This window comes from Ambystoma mexicanum, chromosome 13, assembly GCF_040938575.1.
Source record: "Ambystoma mexicanum isolate Mex_15411 chromosome 13, UKY_AmexF1_1, whole genome shotgun sequence".
Taxonomy (NCBI): domain Eukaryota; kingdom Metazoa; phylum Chordata; class Amphibia; order Caudata; family Ambystomatidae; genus Ambystoma; species Ambystoma mexicanum.
In genome coordinates, this window is record NC_090938.1 from 333,649,904 (window position 1) to 333,674,519 (window position 24,616).

Consider the following 24,616-nt stretch of genomic DNA (forward strand, 5'->3'; position numbering starts at 1 on the left):
GTAAACTTTTGGAGATGCTGGCCCTCCCCCAACTGACCCTCCACACTGATCTTGTTGGTTGCCTTCATGACCATCAATCTGGATTCTGGGTATCCAGAGGCACGGAAACTACTCTCCTGAACACCCGTGAAGCCATGCTTGAAAATCTCGACTCCAACTCTCCTGCTGTTTTAATTCTTCTTGATCTCCCCTCTGCCTTTGACACGGTCAACCATTCCATCCACATAAAACAACTCTGACACCCTCGGCATCACTGACCGGGCACTGGATTGGTTGACTTCTTTTTTCACTAAACGCCCTTCCCAGTTGCAACTGGGCCCTTTCTCCTCCACCACTTCATTCTCTACCTGTGACATCCCCCAGGACTCTATTCTATCACCTTGGCTCTTCAATATCTATCTTGCCCCTCTTGCCCACCTGATTTCCTCCTTCTCTCCTCATTTACAGTGTTATCCCTCTACTACCTCATCGTTCTCCTCTCTGATCCCTGTCTGTCTGTACACCATTCATGCATGGTGTGGAGCTAACTATCTCTACCTTAATGCCAGTAAGACAGAGAGCCTTCTAATTGGGACACCTGCGCCTTCTTTCCTCCTACTCTCTGACCACCCTCTTTGAGCCCTCTACCCCCACCATCCTGTGATGCCAAAAACCTCAGGGTCATCTTCGATTCCGCCCTCTCCTTCATCCCTCACTTGATGGACCTTACTATGAAGTCCCACTTCCAGCGCCACCTCCTCAGAGGCCTTCTTCCTTTCTTCACCTTTCCCCAGAAGCTCAATGTCTCCAGAGCTCTCATCGTCTGCAGGCTGGACTACTGCAACAGCCTCTTACTCAATGTCCTGCTTTCCTGCCTATGCTCCCTCAAGCTAATCCAGAATAGGGCTGCAAGACTTATCCTTGACCTCAAGCCCAGGGACCGTATCTCTTCGGCCCTAAAATCTCTTCACTGGCTCCCGGTGGCTGCAAGGATCAATTTCAAGACCCTCTGCATCATCCATAAGGCCTTCTGCGGCCTGGGACCACGCTATCTCCAACTTTCCCTCCCTACATACTCCCCTGTTAGAGCCCTACGCTCCTCTAACTCCAGCTCTTTGGCTGTCAAACACTTCTATCAGAGAGTGGGGGCAAGTCCCTCTCCTCGGCTGGCGCCTCCCTTTGGAACAGCCTCCCTGCCCCTCTCAGACATGAGACAGACCTTTGAATTCCAGAAACTGCTCAGAACTCTACTGTTCTCTACCTCTGTCCCTGTCCCTCCTTCCCTTCCCTGCTAATCACCCCACTGCCGCTGTGAGTGGCGGCCTGATCCTCATGAATCGTACATGATTCCAGGTCCTCCTTCCAAGTCGATATCAGCATCCTCCCACCAGCACTTGCCCACTCCTCTACTCCCCCACCCACCCTCCCTGTCTCCTGCACTTCTCATCACTGCACTTGCACAACGGAATGCCACAAGGCCTTGTATGACGATGACTGTACTTTACTTTTGCCATTGTAATGTTTCCCCTGTTCCCTTCCCATTTATCCTTGGGGCGCTTTGAAACACTATTCAGTTTTATAAGCGCCTAACAAATGCTCAATTAAATAAAATACAAATTACATGTTCCTTCATCAAAGTCTTGTGCATCCAACACAGCTCCATATGCCAATGACTCGAAAAAGCTTAAACCAAAATGGGCATTGCCTATTCAACAGAAGCAAACTCAAGAGAAAAAAACAAACATACTCTAACCCAATACCACCAGCACAACAGCGCATACCACATTCCCTAACACTACCCTCAGATGCAACCAATATAGCAACAAAGGCCACAGAGATGACAACATGATGCTCACTGATAAGACTAACCAAAGTCAGCAAAACCATTAGCAACACGCTAACACATAGAATGGCCAAGTGCTACCTTCTGAAGCCATGAGGATATTCCCTCCAGCCTCAATCCACTTTGTTTGCAATGCCCCTGACACACATTGGGCAATCTACACAAGACCGTGCCACGTGTCATCAACTAACACACCGGGTGGATGACCAGCACTGCCAAAAAGAGTGCCACCGGGAAAGAAATGTACACTTAGACTCACTCCCGGAAACCAATGCCTAACACAAACTCAAGAATCTCACCACACATATTGTGCTGCAACTCTCACCCCTCTAGATTCTGGTGTGCACGAAAACCAAGAGCTGTGCCAAAAAGCATCTTTCGGGCAAACAACGGCTCTAGAAGGCTCCATCAATAGAAGATGTGCGCTAATTAAATACGTGACCTAAAAAAGATGCGCCCAGACAATGGCCTCTAACTGCCACGTGGGAGAAGAAGAAAACCCTGTTCTGTTCTTGGTGGAATGGTTCCAAGGTGCCATGCATCTGTGCGAGTCTCTTACCTGCCAGATCTTGCTCAGAGGAGGACATCACTAAACCAAGATGACACGCTGATGTGCTCAGAGAGTTCCTTCAGAGGGCATTCTAAGCCGACTCCATCCCGCTTGGGAGCCAGGTACTGTGCCAGTGACCACCATGCTACCCTTATCTTCTGGCCCAGTAGGTGCTCGCTTGCCAATGGTAGTCAATTGCAGTCCTAAAGTGTGAAAAGGACACATTAAAATACCACCTATTACACGCCACATCAAATGTCTATCCAAGTATATACACTGTAAGGGTGAAAGCAGAACCTTCTAAAACAGTCAATGTCAATTTCAAAAAGGAACTTTCTAGATGCTTGTATGCTTGTGCCGAGAGATCGGGATGTTCCATACAAAGCCGGCAGATGATGTGCAAAAACCTATTTCAAAATGATGTTTGGGGGGCGCTTTACCTAAAGCTGGCAAACGTGCCAGCATATGTTAACAACAAAGATGCATTGATCTGGGGTCATTTAAGGTTTTCAAATGCAAAAGGGCAGTAGAAAAAATGTAAAATGCCTGTTTGGGACATAAACAGTTTCAGTTGGTGCAGTTTTGTATCACTGGAGCATATACATGAACATGCACACAAAATCAATATGTATGAAGGAATAGAAACAATGAATTCAGGGTAACATGGGTTAGACTTCCAATGACGAGTCAGCTGCAGTGCACAGGCGTGTAATAGAGATAATGTTTCCTGATGCACATGTCAATGGGTGATTTGCTCGGTTTTATCAATGAGGTTGCAGAACATGAGCCAGACCATGAATTTCGCGAATCTGCACTCCCATGCACAGCCCCACAGCAAGCAGCTCGAGGCAGAGCAAAACATGTTTTCAATAACTGCGCACTTTGTGGATAGGTCTGTCAGCAAATGCCTCAACCTTTAATTTACAAAGTCCTACATAAAGCTATTTCCTTAAACAGTGAGAAGTCTCTAACTGAATGGAGATCTACATGTGTGGAAATACTAAAAAGTCTAGCATTGAGTGAAGAGCTTCTACTGAAAAATCCTGACCATGTCAAGAAGACACTTTACCACCAGGACTGGATAGACACAGGTGAACGGATTCGGAGCATGAAAAGTGGTAGAGCGATAACAAAAGATACTAGGAAACAAGGCCAAGTTCCAAGATACTTGACAAAGTTCCCCTCTCCCACTTTGAGACAAGACTTCATGAGGTTCCGCTTTAACCTGTTTCCAACAAAAGAAGTTCTCGAGAGACGCAAAGTAGCATCAATGAGAAATTGCACGCGTCGGCTCTGTAAGGGCACGCTTGAAACCCTAGAACACTTAACAACGGAATGTGAGTCACTGAAGGACTTAAGAACAACAAACTTGGGACATTTGTTTCAGAATTCAACAATAACATCTCCCAACTCACTTTGGGTTAGCTTAGGTCAAGAGAGGAGAAACACAGAGATTCTAGCCTTGTTGGCCTTCGTCAAAAAAATCTTTGAGAGACCGACAGTGGCAGAAGACGAAAGGAAGAGCTTTATTGAGATGAGAGTAAAAAACTGATGAAGACTGGAGCTTTCATCTGACTTTTGGGAAGGGGTCTTATTTATTTCTTTTTTTTATTCTCTTTCCATTCTTTTTTATTTATATATTTTTTTTCTTTTTTTTTCCTCTCCCCGAACCTATATTTTTTTTTTATCAGATTTGATATACCTCATCTTGCTAGTAATTCAATGAACGTTTGTTTTCTCTTAGTAAATTGCATTAAAAAAAGTTTAAATGTAAACTATAAATATGCTAATAAAAAAAATGATTTCAAAAAAATTATTTGCGAAGATTGATGCTTCCTTAGGGCACATGTGCATACCAGCAGCCCCATTTTGTGACATTATTCTAAGGCAAAACAATGGAGGGGTAGTTAATAGCTGCAGATGATCACATGACAGGGTTATTGGCCTCTGCACAGGACAAAGAAATGCAGCACGAGAGGTGGGAGGTCAGGTAGGGCGTGACCCTAAATGACCACTGAAGAAAAGCTTTTAAGCTTAATTTATTTATTTAATTATAAAGCGCCTAAGCCTGAGGGCATTAAGGCGCCTTTGTAAAACCAGTTACACGCTGTGAGGAGATACGGAGTCCATACATTTATAGTGACAAAGCAACAATGTTTAAGCAAACAGCCATGTTTTCAGTACTCTTCGGAAGGCCCAGTATGATTCCTCCGCTCATAAGGCAGGTGGAAGAGTGTTCCAGTGGAGAGTGGGCTGACCTTGCTGGTCTAGAAGAATTAGCTCTCGCAATCTTTTGTGACAAGTTCGAGGGTGCTGAATGGGACAGGCATTTGTGTGTAATGGAGAGAGTTTTGAAAATTATCCTTTCTCGAACAGAGAGCCAATCGGCCTCCCTTCTTCCTGTTGAAATGTGATCTCGTTTCAGGGTGTTGAGGGCTAAGCATAACGCATTGTTTTGGATCACCTGCATGTTTTGGATATTGTGTGTTGATGTGCCGGCAAAGAGGGCATTGCAATAGTCGAGCCTTGTGCCAATGATTGCTTGTGCAATGGTAAGGTAGCTGGCTGTTGTGAGGGATTGTCTGGCAGCATTAATCAAACTGGTCGTGTATGCGGCTGAGGTTGCAATAGAGTTCACTTGTCCTGTGAATGAGAGGGTGGCTTCCAGATGGACGCCGGAGGTGGAGGCAGGGATCTGTATGCCGTCAATGTTAAAGGAAATGTATTGTTCATTGAGTTTATTTAGCACTGCTGGGGAGCCAACCAGCAAGAGCACAGACTTGTCATTGTTTAGAATGGGACGGTTCGTGGCCTTCCATGCCTGAATTGTCAGGTAGATCTTGTTGAGGGTGATGGAGTCAGCGTAGTTGCCCAAAAGAGGAAGGAGGATTTGGGTTTCTTCTCTGAGTCACGGCCCATGCTCTGTGGTGATATGGGGGCCCTATTCAATTGACAAAGATAAAAGACCCTACTACGGGGCAAGCTAGGTTCCAGGGCTTTCCAGCATATCCCAGTAACAACTTTGGAGAATCTCCCTCAGACCCAAAATGCAGCACCCATTATAAAGGGGCCCACCACAGTCCAACAATGAGGACATCACAAAAGTTTTGGGGTCTCAGAGCTCTGAAGGTGTCCCATTTCAGGTGAGGAGCCCACCCAGTTCTGGTGTTATTGTTTGCACCCTGAAACGTGTGATGTTGTTCTGTTCTCATGATAAAAGACTACAAGTCCCAGAATGCAAAGACTGAAACTGAATTTCAATGCACTACCCAAAATTCATAGTTTTTTTTAGCATAACATGGCATAACAAAACAGAACATAACACCACTCACCTGCCCCATCCTGCCAGAGCCAGCATGAACGGGTAAGAGTACTGGTATTCCCTCAAACCCAGAGTGCGGAGTCACAGTGCTGGGGTCTCCCTCAAAATTTACTCACGTTATAGTATTGGGGTGCCATCTTATCCAGAAAGCAAATGTTACAAAATCGCTCCACCCAACGATTTTCTAATCCAGGTTATGCAGGTTTGTGTTCCTGAGGGTCCAATATCTTGTTTGGTATCCCTCACACCCAGAAAACAAAGGTTCGTGCTCCGCTCTCCTCTCAAACCCAGAACATGCAGCTACAATGTTGCCCCGCGTTCAAAGAATACACAGGTTAGTGGGGTACCCTGAAAACCAGAAAACGCAAGTGTATTGGGGGTCCTCTAAACACAGGTACGCGGATCACAGATTTAACGCCCACTTGCCGTTCTGCAAAGTGCGCCATAATGGAGAGACTTTCCTTATCAGCCTGCTGCCAAGCCGAAAATACACTCAAAGTTCACGAAATTGTATCCGTGCGAAAATACTCCTAGTCCAGTATTGGGGTCCTTCTCTCCGACCCAGAATATTCAAGTTACAGAACTGTAGTCCTGCCTCAAAACCATGATATTCGGTGGTTCACAGGGCACACTACACAGGGCAGGAGCTCTCTCTCAGGACCAGAACACAACAGGCGGTGGGAGGAAGGGTTAGAACCATATATGTTACGCAACAACCTCGGGTCCTCACCGTTAGATCACAGTTGCAAGTCTGGCAACATTGCTGGTCCCTTGCGCAACTCGTGGGGCTCCGAGTCAGAGGTCCCAGTCAGAGAAGACCGGCGTTGCTTGTGCCTACCTACAAGCCCTGACATGCCCCGTTCAACGATCGCTTAGGCACACCCCTTCCCTCCGCCTCCTGCACACCCAGGAATATATCTCGAGTGTGGATGGATGCCGCGCCGTACAACGTGCATTTCGCGACGCCGACACATTGTATACACGCAAGACACAACCTAAACTGCCATGCACAAAACCACCAAATCTGAAAAACCTCTCGTGTCGCACTCGCAGCTGTTTGGCGCCATTAAGGTTGATGGGGAAAAAAAACGTTCTTGGCTTACCACCTACGAAGGTTTTCCCTTCGTTTAAGCTTTGGCCGGTCTAACGGTTGCCCTATTGTGATGAGTGCAATTCAACAATTTCATGATGATAGTACTTTGAAGAAACAGAACATTGTTTTTGAATTGCTAATGGGCTTTGAATAATGTATGCGGTTATTTGCATGCGCTCAAAACTGTATGCAGCAAGTACATAATATATGACACTTAAAATCATGCAACGTATAAGAGCAGTTAATCAAAGGGATGAACGATGTACAACCAGAGTTCATTTTCTGAGAAAAGAAACACCTCGAAGACGTTTTAAGAATGTTTGATTTGAAAGTCGGTTTTGTTTGAATATGTTTATAGTAATGTCCGTTGGATGGCGATGCTGCTCTGTTTGAGTATTTAAGAAAATATACACGTTTAGCTTTTGCTTTTTAGAATCCCGGGTGATGAAGAAATGCACATACATTATTGAACTGTATTACCTCCGCGTCCCTCTGCATCTGCCCAATACGTACTTTTGAGACCCAGCCCCCATCGACAGATACCTTATCGAATTAAATCTTGCGCCCCTCCCTCCAGGAGGGAGCCACATCTATTCGTCAATCATCTCCAGTGGTCGAAGTGTACGAAAAGTAGTAGTGGAACTATTTTCCCTGGTGGCCTGCACCCACTCCCCACAAACCCCATTGCCACGACCCCTCCCACACACAGTACACCCCACCCACCCCCAAACACTTGCATCTGCTGTTTAAGGGAACGTTTAGTGCACTGTGCTGAAAGTCAAGGTTTCAACTTGTTCCTACACTTTTATTTTAAAACGAAACCATTCCGGAACGGTTTCTTTTTAAAATAAAAGTATAGGAGCTGTAAAAGGTAATTTTAAAAAGTAGAGGAGCACCGCTCCCGACCGCTCCCGCTCACTTCGACCACTGATTCATCTCTCCATATTCGCCAGCACCTCCCTTCACCAATCATCCCCGGTTAAAATGTTCCTGTCCTTCACTTCGGGATCGGCATCCTCTCGCTGCTAGGGTTTCGGTAGCAAAGTTGGCGGCCCTGTCAGTATCCTCCTTTGCCTGAGCTCCCTGCCCGGCAATCAGAGGCGTTGCTAAGGGGGCCATAGCCCTGGGTCTCTTGGTTGTAGCCCCAGATAAAAGCTCAGGGGATACAACCAAAAGGCCTGCTATCCCTGGGTCCCAAGAGTCCCAACATTAGTGTAGCCCTGGATGTTTTTCAGACGCAGCAACACCACTGCCGGCAATGGATCCTGATTAAGAAACTTGATGGCAGTGCAGCCCTTTTTGGTGCAATCACTGCACAGCGGGTGAGGGGCATAGGGCTCGGTAAGTGGAACCACTCCATGCCTGGCAAAGGAAATGTGTGGTTGCCAGGCTGGGGGCTTGGCTGACCCAGTTTCTGTGTCTTCCAGCTGTGTGCAGGTTGTGGTCTCGGCAGGGTTGGAGTCCATCTTGGTCCGGATTTGCTTTCATCACTGTGCCGCCGTCTGGCGAGTGGTGCTGTTTGGACATGAGCGGACGTCTGGCTCAGTACAGAGATGCGCCCCACGCCCAGGTACAGATAAGATGTGGTTGGTGGCCTGGCATCTGGGCTCTATCAGCTTCTGTGTTTTTCCCCGTGTGCGCACTGGCAGAGTGGGCGGAATCCCAATGCATACTCCATCTAATTATTTTTCTCTAAGTGCTGAAATGGTTAGCTTTCCTGCGGCGCAATTTTCTGTGTGCGCCACTAACTAACGAAGTTAGCCACTTTGTGAGCATGGAATTTAGTGAGCTGTCATCTCTGAAGAGAGCTTGGAAGAGAAGTTGGAGTGCCTTCTTCTGTAACTAGGGGCCCCTCTTCTGCAATTTACTGTTATCAGTTGAATAAGGTGCTTGGGTATGCTAGAGGCTCTAAACACAGGACACATGATTATATTGGAAATCCCTCAACAGCTGAGCATAGAAACAGAATGTGCAGTTTCCTAGATTCTTACTAGAGTTTGCTATCCTTTAATGCAAACAAACAGCACCTTGCCTTCATTATACTGTACTGCCCAAAACATCTGACTTGTTTTTTTTAATTTGCTGAGTTGCTCTTCATTCCATGGAGTGTTCTCATGTGCCCTTCCCCCTATCCTCCTCCCTGTACTAGCCTCCAATATTAGTTGACAGGGTTCTGTAAAAAGGGAAGGATAGTATCACAAAAAGCTAGGATATTTGCACACACACACACTACTTTGCAAGCAAATAATATTTAAAGCCTCATCATGATATTAATGCCAGTTTCAGAAAATGTCATGAATCTGCATACACACAATTATTTTGTAGTAAAAACAAGATTGTTTGAAACATCCCCCACCCTAATATTGTTAGGTAGGGTTATACAAGTTTTTAGTGGAACCAATGTTGTCTAGTAGAGTTACAATAGCATTACAATGATAATCTAGGTATCACTGATCAGGCCCTGACTTGACTGACTTCTTTCCTCTCTGATCGACCCTTCCAGGTGCAACTTGGTCCTTCCTCTCTTCTATCTCCATCTCAACCTGTGGTGTTCCCCAGGGGTCTAACCTCTCTCCCTGTCTTTTAAACCAATACCTGGCACTTCTTGTCCACTGCATTGCCACTCCCTGGCCCAACTTGGAGTGCTATGCAGATGACACTCTGCTCGTTTTCAGGCTCCCTCCAGCCACCCCTTCTCCTTCTCTCATCTCTGCAGGGATGTCATTTAAGAGGTGCCAGAGGTCGCAAGAACAACCTCTGTTTTGTTGGTTTGCGACCCCTGGCCAATCCCTGCAACCCCAGGGCTAATCCACAGATAATAAGCCAGCAAATGGGCCGGGGGCGTGGCTAATGTGAATACGCGCCGAGAGTGGGAACACAGCAGCGGCACAGCTCCATTTTGTTTTCACGCGTGTGTCTCACACTCAGCCAGCCCTGTGCCCACACGCCGCTGATCGACTCCAGTCCTGCTGCAACTAAACGTTTGGCCCCAGTCAGACGTGGACAACCTTACTCCTTTAGAGAGAGTCAGTTAAGGTGAGGACAGTCACAGGGCCGGTTTCCCGCTTATGGCTGTACTATTTTACTGTTGGTAGGTAATCTAGGAAGCTTTATGGAAACCGGTCTAGAGTAGTTACAGGCTAGGCGCTAGGTCTTCTGTTGCTGCGATGGCTGCCTATTTATAGCCAGGATTCCGCCCCTGAAAGTTTACCTTTGTGTATGTTGTTTATTTACCATGGCTTTTTCAAATAACACTGCGTCGTCATGAAAATGAATAAGCGACCTGTGGCATTTCGAAGTTGGTACTGGCAGGCATGCGTTGAGCCGTTGGCACACATGGAATCACGTTTTTACCATTGCAAAGTGGCATTACGTTTCCAGTTCTTAAGCTGGGCTTCCAGCATTTGCGCGCCGGCTGCGGGAGATGATGCACGCCGCACGAGCAAAGCAAGAATCCTCCCCAATTATTGCGGAGTCTCTCAGGCACAATATATTCTTCCCTTTCTCAGAATTGCAACTGTGCAGCAGAGGATTTAGAGCTCTTTCCAATGCTAAAAAGTGCTTTCTCCTGGTTTTAGAGACAATTGAGTGTTTATGCAGCTATGATATGCCTAACGTATGAACACAGCACTGGGCCTCTCTATGTCGAACAGACACAGAAATGCTTGTTTCAAATGTTTAACATTTCACCGTTACAGACGGGGAGGAGGGAGTGAGGCCTCGGAGCAGGGACGTGCCGACTTTGCCCCTGAGCACCAGGAACCGGGATCCTTTGGGCCTCGAGGCTCAGAGGAGAGTTGTCGAGGCCTGTAGGAACAGTGGTTTGTGTGCGTGTGCCTCCGTGCCGGTCCCTCGGGCCTCGGCTGCTATATTTAAAGGAATGGTTCGGCCAACATTTTTTATTTCAAAAATAGATAGGCAATATTAAAAAAAATCGATTGCCAATTTTTTTTTCCAAGTCCCTGTGTAACATTTTGAGCAAATCAAGCCAAAGAAAGCACATGGGAGCATCCATTTTGTGAAATGGATGCCCGCCGCTGTGCTCGCTTTGGCTTTTGCGGCACTAATGAAGGAAAAGCCAGCCAGCTGTAGTAAACACAAGCTACCACTGGGTTGCTTTTCCTTCATTGGTGCTGTACGCGGAGGACGGGGACCGGAGACTATAGGCAGAAAAGCTGCAGCTGCATCTCGGTAAGTGCTATTTTTTTAATAAAAATAAACACTAGCTGTGTTTTGTTTTCTAAGTTTTCCCGGGCTGGAGGAGCCCGGAAAACTTAGAAATAAAACCGCAGCTTTAAAAAGATTGTATTTATGTTTGCGGTAGCTTTTGAAGCGTCCGCAAACATAAATACAACGTTATTGTTTATGAAAACGCTGCGGTTTTTCTTTCTAATTTTCTCAGGCTCCTCTGCCTCGGAGGAGCCTGAGAAACTCAGAAAGAAAAACCGCAGCATTTTCAAACATAACCGCGTTGTGTTTCTGCCTGCCGTGGCTATCACTTTGGGTCTCCGGTGCTCCCCCAGGAGAGCACCGGAGACCGAAAGTGAAAGCCAAGGCAGGCAGAAACACAACACGGTTGTGTTTACATGCCGCGGTGTTTCTGCCTACAGCTGATTTCCCAATTGGGGCTCTCGGGCTCCCCATAGGGAGCCCGAGAGCCCCAAATGGGAAATGCTAAATGCTGCAGTGTTTCTGCCTAAATCTGCTTTCCCATTTGGGGCTCTAGGGCTGCCCACGGGGGGAATGCTAAATGCTGCAGTGTTTCTGCCTAAATCAGCTTTCCCATTTGGGGAGCCCTAGAGCCCCAAATGGGAAAGCAGATTTAGGCAGAAACACAACACGGTTGTGTTTGAAAACCTGACCGGCAAAACTGTAATGAGGCCCAATGTATTTCTGAAGTATTATGGCTCCCCACAACCCCATGACGTGTGCGTGTGTGAGTGTATGGTGAAAGAGTGGACACAAATATATGGGTGGCTGGGTATGCATGTCTGCGTGTACGGTGAAAGGATGCACACTTAAATGTATGGGTGGCTGCCTGGGTGTGCCTGTATGGTGAAAGGGTGCACACTTAAATGTATAGGTGGCTGCCTGTGTGAGTGTATGGTGAAAGGGGGCACACAAATGTATGGGTGGCTGGGTGTGCGTGTACGGGGAAAGGATGCACACTTAAATGTACCGGTGCACACTGAAATGTATGGGTGGCTCCCTGGGCGTGCCTGTATGGTGAAAGAGTGCACATTTAAATGTATGGATGGCTGGGTGTGCGTGTGTATATATGGTGAATGGTGTGTGTGCTTGTGTTCAGGGGTGCAGCAAATCCTACATTTCAGGGGGGCTAACCCATCAAATGTTGGGAGAGGCGCTAACTTCACGTGTGGTGGAGAGGAACACACTTATTTGTGTGGGGGCATCTAACTTCTTTACGCATTTTAATGAGACTATTCTAGTGCAGCTTCAATGTTACAAGCAGTTAACTCTCTCCTTTAAGTCTGAAAGCACCCATTTATGGCTGCTGTGAGAATAACTGGTCTCCTGTTCCCGCTCTACCCTTCCAATCACTCCCCTGGCACGCAAGTACTAAACCCACATCACAATTTCAATTGCTTAAAAAAATTGACATTTGAATGCAGGTAATAACAGAGAAATGATGTGCAGTAGTAAATGCCCTTGTTAACAGTGAAACCCAGGTGCTGTTTAAGATCTGTGTCCTTTTCTGTCCGGCCACAGCTCTACAGGTCAGACAGGTCAAGTCAACATAGCCCACAATTTCAGGGGGGGTGGAGTGCTCCAGCCCAGTCAGCTCAATGGTGTTGCACCACTACTTGTGTTTAATGCCTTGATTACTTATTGGTAATCTTCATTACTCCTAGCCCTATTCTTCCTCATCCCAGTACTTGTGTATGAGGTAGCATGCCTCATACACAAGTACTGGGATGAGGTAGAGGTACATCAAGGTAATGCCTGACTTAGCTACCTGTAATCTTCATTACTCCCAGTCCCACTCTCCCTCATCCCAGTACTTACCTATGAGGCAAGGAGCCTCATACATAAGCACTAGGACAAGGAAGAGGGACGTGGCGGTAATTCTGGGCCAATGAGCTGATTTTGGAGGTTGGGGTAGGGGATGGGAGGGAGAGGGGATGTATGGAGGGTGTGGGATTGTGCAATAAATCAGAACAGTCGTCCATGTCCATGCTAAGCAGACATGATATGTGATATTAGTAGCTAGAGAGTTTGGCATAACTTTTTTTAACTGAGCATTTCTGATAAAGCAGTACTTCTAAGTGTAATTACCTGTCTAGCCTGGCATTTGGGTTCTGCCAGTCTAGCTGTTTCTTACTGCCGCACTGTATATTTTTCTGAGCATCTGTGATATAATTATATGATATGTTAAGTCATATATACAAGTGTTTTTAGGCACGACAAGACAAGGGAAGGAAAACAGAGGGTGGACAGGACAAATTATCTTACTAAGCCTTGTGTCATTCAGATAGTGCAAGTGCGAGAACGAGAAGTGGAAGGGGAAAGGGGAGGGGAAAACAGGGCAGCAATGCTCCGAGTAAGTGCAGGCAGGGCAGCGTGGCTCTGGGTAGTGCAAGGAGAACAAGGGACTGTATGGTTACAGTTACAGCCCCCAACTGTGTGGTAGGCCCGGAGGCAGTGCAAGGGTGACTGATCAAGAAAGAGCCTGGACTCAGTGAGACTGAGATTAGCCAAGCAACCAGTTGGTACAGCAGACAGGTAGGTCATGTAGGTCAGCAGGGGAGGGAGAGAGCGAAAGCAGAGGAGAAGATGAACGTTTTTAGCTGCTTCCGGAACTTCAGGTGGTCCGGCTCAAGTTTGGGAGGGGCAGGGAGGCCATTCCAGGGGGAGGCACTTGCAGGGGGGAGGGATCTACTCCTCCGCCCAATCTCTGCCTGGAGAAGCATCTAACCCTTAAGGCTTGAGAAGAAAGGTATTTGGAAGAGAGCATTGGATGTAGTGCAGATCCCAGCCCCAGAAAGCCTTGTGGACAATGTAAAGGGTCTTGAACTTGATCCTTGCAGCCACCGGGAGCCAGTGGAGAGATTTCATGGCTGGAGAGCATGGTTGGTCCCTGGGCTTGAGGCCAAGGATAAGTCTTACAGTTCTGTTCTGCATTAGTTGCAGAGGGAGGAGAGTAGAGGAAGGCAGATGGAGAAAATGGCTGGTGCAGTAGTCCAGCCTAGAGAGAACCAGGGCTCTGGAGACAGTGAGCTTCTGGGGGAAAGTGAGAAAAGGGAAGAGTCCCTTTGAGGAGGTGCAGCTGGTTGTGGGACTTCTTTGCTATGTCCGAGATGTGAGGAGAGAAAGCGAGATTTGAGTTGAAGATGACACCAGGAATGAGCAAGAGAGGAGAGTAGGCGGAGGGAAGCCTGAAGGAAAGCTGAGTGTCATCTGCATAACACTGAAAGTTAGAGGAGAAGGTAGAGATCAGGTGGGTCAAAGGGGCCAAGTAGAGGTTGAAAAACCAGGGTGAGAGGATAGAGCCACAGATAGAGAGAGGTGGTGGATTGAAAGGGACCAAGTTGGACCTGGGAGGGGTGGTCCAAGAGGACGGAATTCAGCCACTCCAGGGCCTGATCCATGATGCCTAGGTTCTCACGGAGTTGACTGATCAGGATGGCGTAGTTGACCATGTCGAAAGCAGAGGAAAGTTCAAGGAGGATGAGGACAGAAGACACACTGGAATCAAGGTTAGAGATCAGATCTTCACAGGTCTTCAGGAGAGCAGTTTCCATGCCTCTGGCAGCTCTTAAGCCAGATTGATGGTCATGGAGACAACCAACAGATTCAGTGTGGAGAGTTTAAGCTGGGAGATGGCCAGCTTTTCCAAGAGTTTGGGAGATGGGAAAGTTCCAGTGGAAAAAGAATGATTACAGAAATCGGCCAAGGCTGGAGCAAGTGTGTCAATATGGTCCTTGATGGTTCTGGAGGAGCGGGCGAGCACCTGTTCCGACGACACTTCCATAGATGGGACTGTCTATAAACCACATTAGGTGTTAGAGAGAAAGAGGAGAACGGAGGAGGAGAGGGAAAGATGGCCAAAGGGGAGCCAAGAGAGGAAGAGGAGATAGTGGACAGGATTTCCTAAGTTTTAGCAGAGAAGCAAGAGGCCAAAGCCATACAGAGGGCCTGTTGAAGGAATAGGAGAGGTAGAGACTGCAACAGGATTGTCCAGTTCCTTGCAGATTTGAAAGTTTGGCCGTGTTGTTAGAGGCTGCAGAGATGCAGGCTTGAATGTGTGCTCTCTTCTTGATGAGTCATATTTCTTTAACTGTCATTTTGGTGCAACCAGTCTAGGTATGTCTAAATGAGGCCTGTCATGCTTTACTGTAATGTTATTACGTGTCTACACTGGTCTACATTGTGCAGCCAGTTGGACATGTTTTCATTGTGGCATGGCATTTTTAATAGCAAAGCATTAATATTCATGTGCACTGTTGGTGACTTGCATGTTTTGGATTGGTGTTAACCTACTAAACAATAGCAAACACTGTGGGTTTTTGGCCAATTTTTGTCAGAAAGTGTGCCGTATAAAACACATATTTATATCTTTCTCCTAGTTCAGTGTCCGGCATACCTCTTCAGCAGCACGTTTGTGTGTATTGCACAAGCGTGGTAATCTAGGCCGGCCCAGAGTGTGGCGCAACCAGTGATTTGTTGCCGAGTTGGTGGGGGGCCCTCAGCATGGCTTGCAGGGGGCCCCCCAGATCTTGTGTTACGCCACTGGCTTGCACGTGTTGGCAGGTGCCAGGGAAGAGCACCAACTACCAGCAAAAACAAAGAGTACTGAGCACATTTCCTAGCCATAAAGTACAGAAATGTCTTAGCTGGTCGATAACTGCACTATGAAGGGGTTTTGGCAAACTGCCTTCTGAGTAATGCCTTCTGAGCAGTGTGTGGGCAGCTGAATTTAATAGGGACCAGTCGCAGTAAGAATCTTCCAAGACTTGGTTAATTTTCAGATGTTGTAATAGGACTAAAATGAAAACCTATGAAATTGTACAGCATCCTCCTAGTCTGAATTTGTAATCTGGAAGGGCAGCATCGACATCTACTTGACTGTGTCAGATTGTGCTGATCAGTGGGCAACAGATGTGGAGCAAGCCCTCATATATATTAGTCAAATATATATTACGTGGTGCCAGAGTTACTGAGGTGTCCTCTAAGAAGGGTGTTCATTCAAGGGTCGCCACATGAAACATGCAAGCAGTGTTCCACGAGATAACCCTTAAATTATGGACGGACAAGTTTAAATGCCTTCCTGGCATGCTCTCAGACCCACAGAAAACAAGCATTGGCAAAGTCAACCATTTTGGATGTTATGCAGGCATTTTATAGGAATTTGCCAGGCACTACCATAATTGTACTGCCCGGTCATTAGACAGCTGTAAACCTGTGCCTATGATAGAAATGCCTTGCAAAAGCCTATCTAATACCTTTACACAAGAAAAAAGAGTTGTATTTTCCAATGTTTGTGTTTTCCAGGACTTAAGTGCTTGGAAAAGATTTGACGACACACATACTCCTTATAATTAAGTGGCGGAAAGCACACTTGATTAAGACATTTTTATTACACCAGTAGAGCATTTACAGCTGCAATAAAGACATTAATTCTCCAAATACTGCTTAGAAATAGCACTGGCAGGCTTTCTATGGTACAAGGTTTGTTGGTGCTTAAGAAAGCTAGCTCAAAGAGATCACGGGAGGATGTGTTTTGGGTGGAGATGGCCAGGTAGCGGGTGGGAATGGGCATAGTGATTAAATGGTTGGGTAAATATCCATACACCTGCAAGCTGTGTTTGTCCCACCACACATCTCCTCTCCCTCTTCTCTGCATTCCATTTCAATAGTTTCGGCACACAGTTGGCGCATACATGCCACCATATAGCCAAACTAGAATGAACCTTGTAAACACAGTTGGGGGTGTTGTCCAGGCTCGGACTGGGCTATAGGGCAATAGGCCCACGAACCAAAAACACAAAATGCTGGTGTGGGCCAGTTTTGTGGCCAGTTTGGGTCAGTTTGCTGAGTTAATTCACTCTGCGGCTAGTCATTTTGACCAGAGTTGCTGAATAAATATTCTTGAAAATGCACAGTTTGCATCTCATTTCATCAGAAAAACCTCCACCTTTGGTTACTATTCAAATAGTGTCACAAAAGGAATGAATAGCAATTTGCAGCTGTGGGCCACTTTTTCTTTGGTGCCCGAGACAATTGTATGGCCCAGTCCGACACTGGTGCTGTCTCCATTGTTCAGGAACTGGTCTACCACAGTGTGGTGGCACCTGAACCCACTTATCCCGGCAAAGGGGGAGGAGTACCAACTGTGACGATGACAAAGGAATCTCAGAAAAAAACAAACCAACTCTGAGTCAGTGTTAGGAAAGATTTCGTAATTGTAGGTAATTTTCCTTCCATGTGGCAACCCCTAAACTTTTTGCTGTTGTTTTACACCTTGTTCTTGACTTTGCCAGAGAAGTACAGCCTTCTGCCGCACTTCTCTGGGCTTTCGCTCCTTTCTTACGGGGAAACTGACATGCCCTTAAGACAGTCAGTACCGGGGAACGCTGTTTCCCGTAGTTTCTTTTATCGTGTTGCGGCTTTCGTGCAACATGACACAAGAGGGCACTGTAAGCTAAGTTACAGCTCTCTTGGGTCTCTAGCCTTCTACAGGCCCTAGATACTCTTTTAGGATGGTTTTTTGATCGGTGCAAGTCATTCAGGGACTGGAATGGTGGCAGCGATCGTTTGGTTTATTTTGAGCTCCTTTTGGCGTTCTGAGCACGTTTTTCGCACTGAACCCAAAATGGTGGCCTGGCTCCCAAAATGGCCAGTCCACGAGGATCCTTTGTCCTGTCCACTGACCGTCTTGCTCCTTTCACCTTCCCCAGGTCGGGCGACCCGGGGCCTTCCTTATTTGGGCATGTACTTTCCCGCGAAACGTGGTTGCTTTCGCGGGCTTCTACATGTCGTTTGTGTGCCTCCAGGGTGTGGGCTGGGATGTCTGGTCCCAATACACATCCTGGGTGCCAGAGAGTCTGGGGTGGTGTGAATGCCTGGGACCACCGTGGTCCGTGATTGGTCCACGTATGGTATGTGTGTTGATGTGCGGACCTCCCATTGGCTCCCCTCCGTTTTGGCGCGAAGGGAACCGTGGATAAGAGGGAGCTGGAAACACCACAACGATGTCGATCTCCTGAGTTCTCACGTACGAAGGAATACAGGAGCCAAGTATCCTGCAACCAAGAGGCTGGACCGAGGAATCGCTGGTGACCCGCTGAAGGAATCCTCCTTTGCACTGCTGTCGTCCTGTGAAGCCCTTTCCTCCTTGGATCGAACCAGAAGGCCTGTACTGGTGCTTCGACCTTTGGAATAGCAGGAACAGCTATTCCCGGCGACTTCATCATCTCCTGCCAAGTAAGCCTTCGGAAGTGTCTCTGGGCCATCCAGTTGACTGACCAGCTTACCAGGGAGTCCTGCTCTGTAACTGCCGCCAGGTTGTGTTGTATTTCGAGTCCTTGTCACTCTCCCACACTTCGTACACTTGGCGTTCCCAAGTCTGAAGGGAGGAGTGTACATTTGGCTTGAATACACACGGCCGCTCCGTTGTCCTGCTGCGGCAACAAACTGTGCTGGTTTCGTCGATTGGGACGTCTTTTTGCTCTACACGACTACGAGGCGTTCCCTGCTCTTCTGAACCTGCCAGCTGCTGAAACTAACGTGGAGAAGCCTGGGTCTGCTTGCTTCGGGGACCGGTGAGTAGTTTAGCTAGGATCTGGTCGCCCTCCTGCAGTATCCCATTGCTTTTCCCTGCTGTGTAAAAACAGCACCCTTTTGGCCGTACTCGCGCTCTGCTTCTGCCCGCTGTGGAGGCTGCGCTTGAGTTGCGGAACCTGTTCTCCTTCTGCTGTGCACTAACCCAAACTGCCTGACTTCCTACGAAGAGCTCCCCCTTTTACCCGTTGGCACCGGCATGGCAGGTACTTTGAGCACAAGGCTCCACTCTTCGCAGGGCTCGGACTTCCATCTAGTTAGGTGCCTCTGAAGGCGAACTGAGTCTAAAGCGTTATCGCACTGCCTGTTTTCCTTTCCTTTCAGGTGGACTACATATTTCGTGCTTTAAACGCTTGCGACTGTGCATTTGTATATATATTGTGTTGATATGGTATGTGTTGGTTTAATATTGTGATAGTGTGATTTTCTCGCTACGGTCGTTGTTTTAAAGGCCTTAAAATAAATGTGTTTATATTTTTGATATAACACCTGTTTGGAGTAGTTTGTAAACGCTCTTGCTTTGTGTGCTCATTGAGGGCTTTCAGTCACCCTCACCCCTCTTGAGACCTAGTCTTGACCGCCGCGATCGCTACCTTGATTGGTCTGGCTTGTCCAGAGGTTACCCTGTTCCAAGTAATTAGGTTGGCCTTCTGAACTTCTGCGCCACCAGGACAGAGTTCAGAAATCCGTCTTAACAAATTGGTGTACAGCGGTGGGATACGACTGAAGGTATCCAGTGTTGCGCTCGAACTAGGGCATTTCAGGTTATTCCAACCAGTACACGTAGTGAATTGTTGTAATATAACTTTAAAAAGGCCATAGTCCTATCAAACAGTATGGAAGCAAATACCTTGTTAACTTTAAATGCTTCCAAATCAGAAACACTGAAAAAGATGTGTGCGGAGAGAGGTGTTTCCTCTCAAGGCACAAAATTGGAAATGATCCAGAGAATCGTGGCGTGGCAAGAAGCGCAGCTTGACGCTATAACTTCCGAGGACAGTGCAGAAGGTGGTGGGGCTGCTCTCACTGGTAGAACCGACGGTTCTGCCGCTGCACTGATCCATCGCGACCACGAGGACAGGGAGGATGTGATGTCTAATGTTTCCTCTGCCAGTGTTGATGGGGAGGCTATGCTTGAATTCAAGAAGCAAGAGCTGCGGTTTAGGCAGCAGGAGCTTGAATTCAGCATAGCCAAACTAAAAATCGAACAGGCAGAAAAACAGAAAGACAGGGATCACCAGTTGGAACTGGCCAAGCTTCAGGTTGCAAATGGATCCAAGGGTCCTAGACATGGGTCTGGGGCTTCCTCTCATCCACGGTTTCCGAAAGATCTGCTCAGTGTGTATGAAGAAAGGAATGACATTATGGACTGGCTGAATGCGTTTGAGTATGCATGCGAGGTTCAAGAAGTTGACAATGCTGATAAGATTGCGTGGTTGCTCAGTAGACTGCCCCATTCTGGCTGCAGTGCCATTATGGAAATGTCGAAGGCTGAGCGGGCTGATTTCGCAATGTTAAAGCAAACTCTCATTTTAAAGTTTGGGAAGACTCCGGCCCAATATTTAAAGCGTATTCGAGAGTATAAGAAAAAGGAAGGTGGTACTTGGGTATCTTATGTCGCTGAATCTTTGAAAAACTTAACTGGCTGGGTCGAAGGTTATAAGGTTTCTACCTTCGAAGGCATGATAAATCTTGTCATGCTAGAACACATTTTTGCTTCTTCTTCCCCGGAGCTTAAGCAGCATTTGGCCGATTCGAAGGAGATAGATCCTAAGAAGCTGGCCATTGCAGCAGACTTATGGGTGTCACATTGAGTGTCCCATAAGGACAAAACTCATCCTGGTAAGCAGGAGGAAGGGAAAAAGTCCAAAGATATGGAGGGTGGGGAATCTGCTAAATCTTCTTCCCATAAGGGCCACAAAAAGAAAAACAAGGGTAAGACACAAGAGAACTCACAGGGTAGTGGAGGTTCGCCTCCGAAACAGAACTCTGGTTACAATAAGCCTCCCTACGTAAACAGACCCACTGGGGCTTGTTTTTCTTGTGGAGCAACTGACCATGTGAAGGGGGATCCCCGTTGTAAGGTTAGACCTTTGGGGGTCCACTCCGCTAATCTGGCCTTCTCCTCCTACGAGGAAGAAGAGATTACAGGAGCATCCTTCTCCTCAGACTCATTTCCCAGCGGAATAGAGGCTGAGGTAGTTTTAGTGTCCCTGGGTTCCTGGGAGCCTAAAGTCGCAGAGGCTTATGCTAGGATTCCGGAAAATACAAAGCACTATTTTAAAGACAGTGTGCTGATCAATGGAGTGGATACTCCAGCTCTTAGGGATAGTGGGTGCAGTCGAACTGTAGTGGATTCTACCTTGGTAGACTCAGAGGAAGTTGCCAGAGCTACTCTGATGCCCACTAAGTTGGCTGACGGCCCCCTCTGTATGTTTCCCGTGATCCCTGTAAATCTTACTTTAAATGGTACAGCAGTCAGGATTCCAGTGAGCATTCAGAGAAACGTCCCGGGAAAGGTCTTGTTGGGTAATGATCTCAGAGCTTTAGGGCTCGTAGGAGACACTGCCGAAAGACCCTACACATGGTCTCAAGCACGGGCAGCATTGGCCAAGTCCAATACGCCGCCCCAGCCAAAGGGGAAACCCAAGGCGAAAGGAGTCTACAAGTCAAGACGAGGGAAAGAGAATATTCCCCCGAGCTCGCCTACCACTGCGGTGGAGGAAGTTGGTCAATCGCCCGGGCCTGACGAGTAGGTGGCGATGCCTGAAGTATTCGACCCCAACGATCATCCTGAACTAAAAGACTTGTTAGTTGAAGGAGGTCCTGATAGGGACGAATTCAGTAAAGGCCAACGTGAGTGCCATTCTCTGGAAGGCCTAAGGAGACAGGCCTGCTCCCAGCTTGAGGGTGAACCTCCTGGGAAGCATAGGATTTATTGGGAAGGTGGACTCCTGTATAGTGAGCCCACAGAGTCTACAGAAGGAGACCATAGGAGGTTGGTGGTTCCCCTTGCTGTTAGGCCCTTCCTCCTGCAGTTGGCGCATGAAGTTCCCCTTGCTGGTCACCTTGGTATGAAGAGGACCAAGCAAAGGTTATCCATGCACTTCTACTGGCCCAAGATGGGGGTGCAAGTAGAAAGTCACTGCAGGAATTGTGCCTCCTGCCAGTTGTCTGGTAAGGTTGGCGCGACAATCCAAGCTCCGTTGGTACCGCTCCCAGTTGTGGGGGTACCATTTGAAAGGGTAGGGATCGACATGGTTGGTCCCCTTGACCCGCAAACATCCTCAGGCAATAGGTATATCCTGGTGCTGGTCGACCATGCAACCAGGTATCCTGAGGCCATCCCATTGAAAACTGTAACTGCCAAGTCAGTTGCAGAAGCTTTACTCGGCAGATTTACTAGGGTTGGCTTCCCTAAAGAAGTTGTGCCGGGTGATGGCAGCAACTTTATGTCGAAGTATAGGCAGGCTATGTGGATAGAATGTAGGGTCACCTACAGGTTCTCTTCTGCATACCACCCCCAGACCAATGGTCTGGGGGGGCGTTTTAACAGGACGTTAAAGAGCATGATTGGGGCTCTGGAGGAGCCTCAGAGAAGAAAATGGGGTCTTCTTGTCTCATGCTTACTGATTGCCTACCGAGAGGTACCACAGGAGGGTGTTGGCTTCAGCCCCTTCGAACTTCTGTTCGGTCATCCCGTACGGGGACCCTTAGCCATCATCAAAGAGGGATGGGAGATGCCCACTCCCCCTGTTACTACCAACGTAGTTGATTATGTGCTGGGGCTCAGAAAACGGATGGTACTTCTGATGGGCTTGGCTAGTGATAAATTGAAGGCAGGACAAGCGCTGGTGAAACATTGGTACGACCAGAAAGCTTCCCTCATCAACTTTACACTTGGTCAGCAAGTCCTGATCATGAATCCCATAAGGCCTCGAGCTTTACAGGACAAATGGTCAGGCCCTTACCCAGTGGTAGAGCCCCTGGGTGAGGTTAACTATTCAGTGGACCTTGGAAGGCCTGGACAGGCTCCAAAAGTGCTTCCCGTGAATAGGCTGAAGGCTTTCGGCCCAAGCGTCGAAATCGCAGCACTGCTACTGGCTTCAGATGTTGAGGAAGAGGAGTCTGAACCTCTCCCCGACCTGTTCCCAAGCAGTCCTTCAGTTAGCTCTTTTGAGGGTGTCCGAGTGGCCCCTCACCAAAATGGACAAGGCTCAGTGGTTTACCTTGGACATGAAGTAGGTGGAGGGAGGAGACAGCCTCTATCCAGTAAGGTACAAGCAGTACAAGACTGGCCTACCCCCACTACGCAAACCCAAGTGAGAGCCTTCTTAGGACTCACGGGGTATTACCGCAATTTTGTGGCAGACTATGGCACCATAGCTGCCCCTCTGACTGCCCTCACAACTCCGAAGAAACCCAAGAAGGTAACTTGGACCGACGAGTGTGAGAAGGCCTTCAATGGCTTAAAAGACTCCTTGTGCCAGGCCCCTGTGCTCAGGGCCCCTGATTATCAAAGACCTTTTATCGTGCAGACGGATGCCTCTGACACTGGGATAGGAGCTGTACTATCACAAGTAGATGAGAAGGGTAAGGAACACCCTATCGGTTTTATTAGTCGCCAGCTTAAGGACAGAGAGCTCAGATGGTCCACGGTAGAGAAAGAATGTTTCTCTGTTGTGTGGGCCCTAAGGAAGCTGAGGCCCTACCTCTATGGGACCCACTTCACTGTGCAGACTGACCATAAGCCGTTAAAGTGGCTAATGAACATGAAGGGGGAGAATCCAAAGTTGCTTAGGTGGTCCATAAGTCTACAAGGCTTCGACTTCACCATTGAGCATAGGCCAGGTGTCCAACATAGCAATGCTGATGGGTTGTCCAGAATGTTTTACCGACCTGAACAAGAGACTCATCCAGGGGTGGATTAGTTCCCCCTGTCCATAGTCTGGGAGGGGCGAGTGTTAGGAAAGATTTTGTAATTGTAGGTAATTTTCCTTCCATGTGGCAACCCCTAAACTTTTTGCTGTTGTTTTACACCTTGTTCTTGACTTTGCCAGAGAAGTACAGCCTTCTGCCGCACTTCTCTGGGCTTTCGCTCCTTTCTTACGGGGAAACTGACATGCCCTTAAGACAGTCAGTACCGGGGAACGCTGTTTCCCGTAGTTTCTTTTATCGTGTTGCGGCTTTCGTGCAACATGACACAAGAGGGCACTGTAAGCTAAGTTACAGCTCTCTTGGGTCTCTAGCCTTCTACAGGCCCTAGATACTCTTTTAGGATGGTATTTTGATCGGTGCAAGTCATTCAGGGACTGGAATGGTGGCAGCGATCGTTTTGTTTATTTTGAGCTCCTTTTGGCGTTCTGAGCACGTTTTTCGCACTGAACCCAAAATGGTGGCCTGGCTCCCAAAATGGCCAGTCCACGAGGCTCCTTTGTCCTGTCCACTGACCGTCTTGCTCCTTTCACCTTCCCCAGGTCGGGCGACCCGGGGCCTTCCTTATTTGGGCATGTACTTTCCCGCGAAACGTGGTTGCTTTCGCGGGCTTCTACATGTCGTTTGTGTGCCTCCAGGGTGTGGGCTGGGATGTCTGGTCCCAATACACATCCTGGGTGCCAGAGAGTCTGGGGTGGTGTGAATGCCTGGGACCACAGTGGTCCGTGATTGGTCCACGTATGGTATGTGTGTTGATGTGCGGACCTCCCATTGGCTCCCCTCTGTTTTGGCGCGAAGGGAACCGTGGATAAGAGGGAGCTGGAAACACCACAACGATGTCGATCTCCTGAGTTCTCACGAACGAAGGAATACAGGAGCCAAGTATCCTGCAACCAAGAGGCTGGACCGAGGAATCGCTGGGGACCCGCTGAAGGAATCCTCCTTTGCACTGCTGTCGTCATGTGAAGCCCTTTCCTCCTTGGATCGAACCAGAAGGCCTGTACTGGTGCTTCGACCTTTGGAATAGCAGGAACAGCTATTCCCGGCGACTTCATCATCTCCTGCCAAGTAAGCCTTCGGAAGTGTCTCTGG

The 24,616-nt window shown here is 47.9% G+C and overlaps 1 protein-coding gene across 4 annotated transcripts in view; it reads right to left on the bottom strand.

Moving 5' to 3' along the window:
* LOC138521192 (uncharacterized) overlaps positions 1-6,549 on the bottom strand; it is a 102,780-nt gene extending 96,231 nt beyond the window's left edge. For all 4 annotated transcript variants that reach the window (XM_069633828.1, XM_069633829.1, XM_069633830.1 and 1 more), the window contains exons 1-2: positions 6,425-6,549; positions 2,382-2,575 (exon numbers count right to left, since the gene is read on the bottom strand). In XM_069633828.1, the coding sequence (XP_069489929.1) occupies positions 2,382-2,409 (28 nt within the window). In that variant the 5' untranslated portion in view covers positions 2,410-2,575; positions 6,425-6,549. The remainder of the gene's footprint in view (positions 1-2,381; positions 2,576-6,424) is intronic.
* Between the last annotated feature and the right edge of the window lie 18,067 nt (positions 6,550-24,616).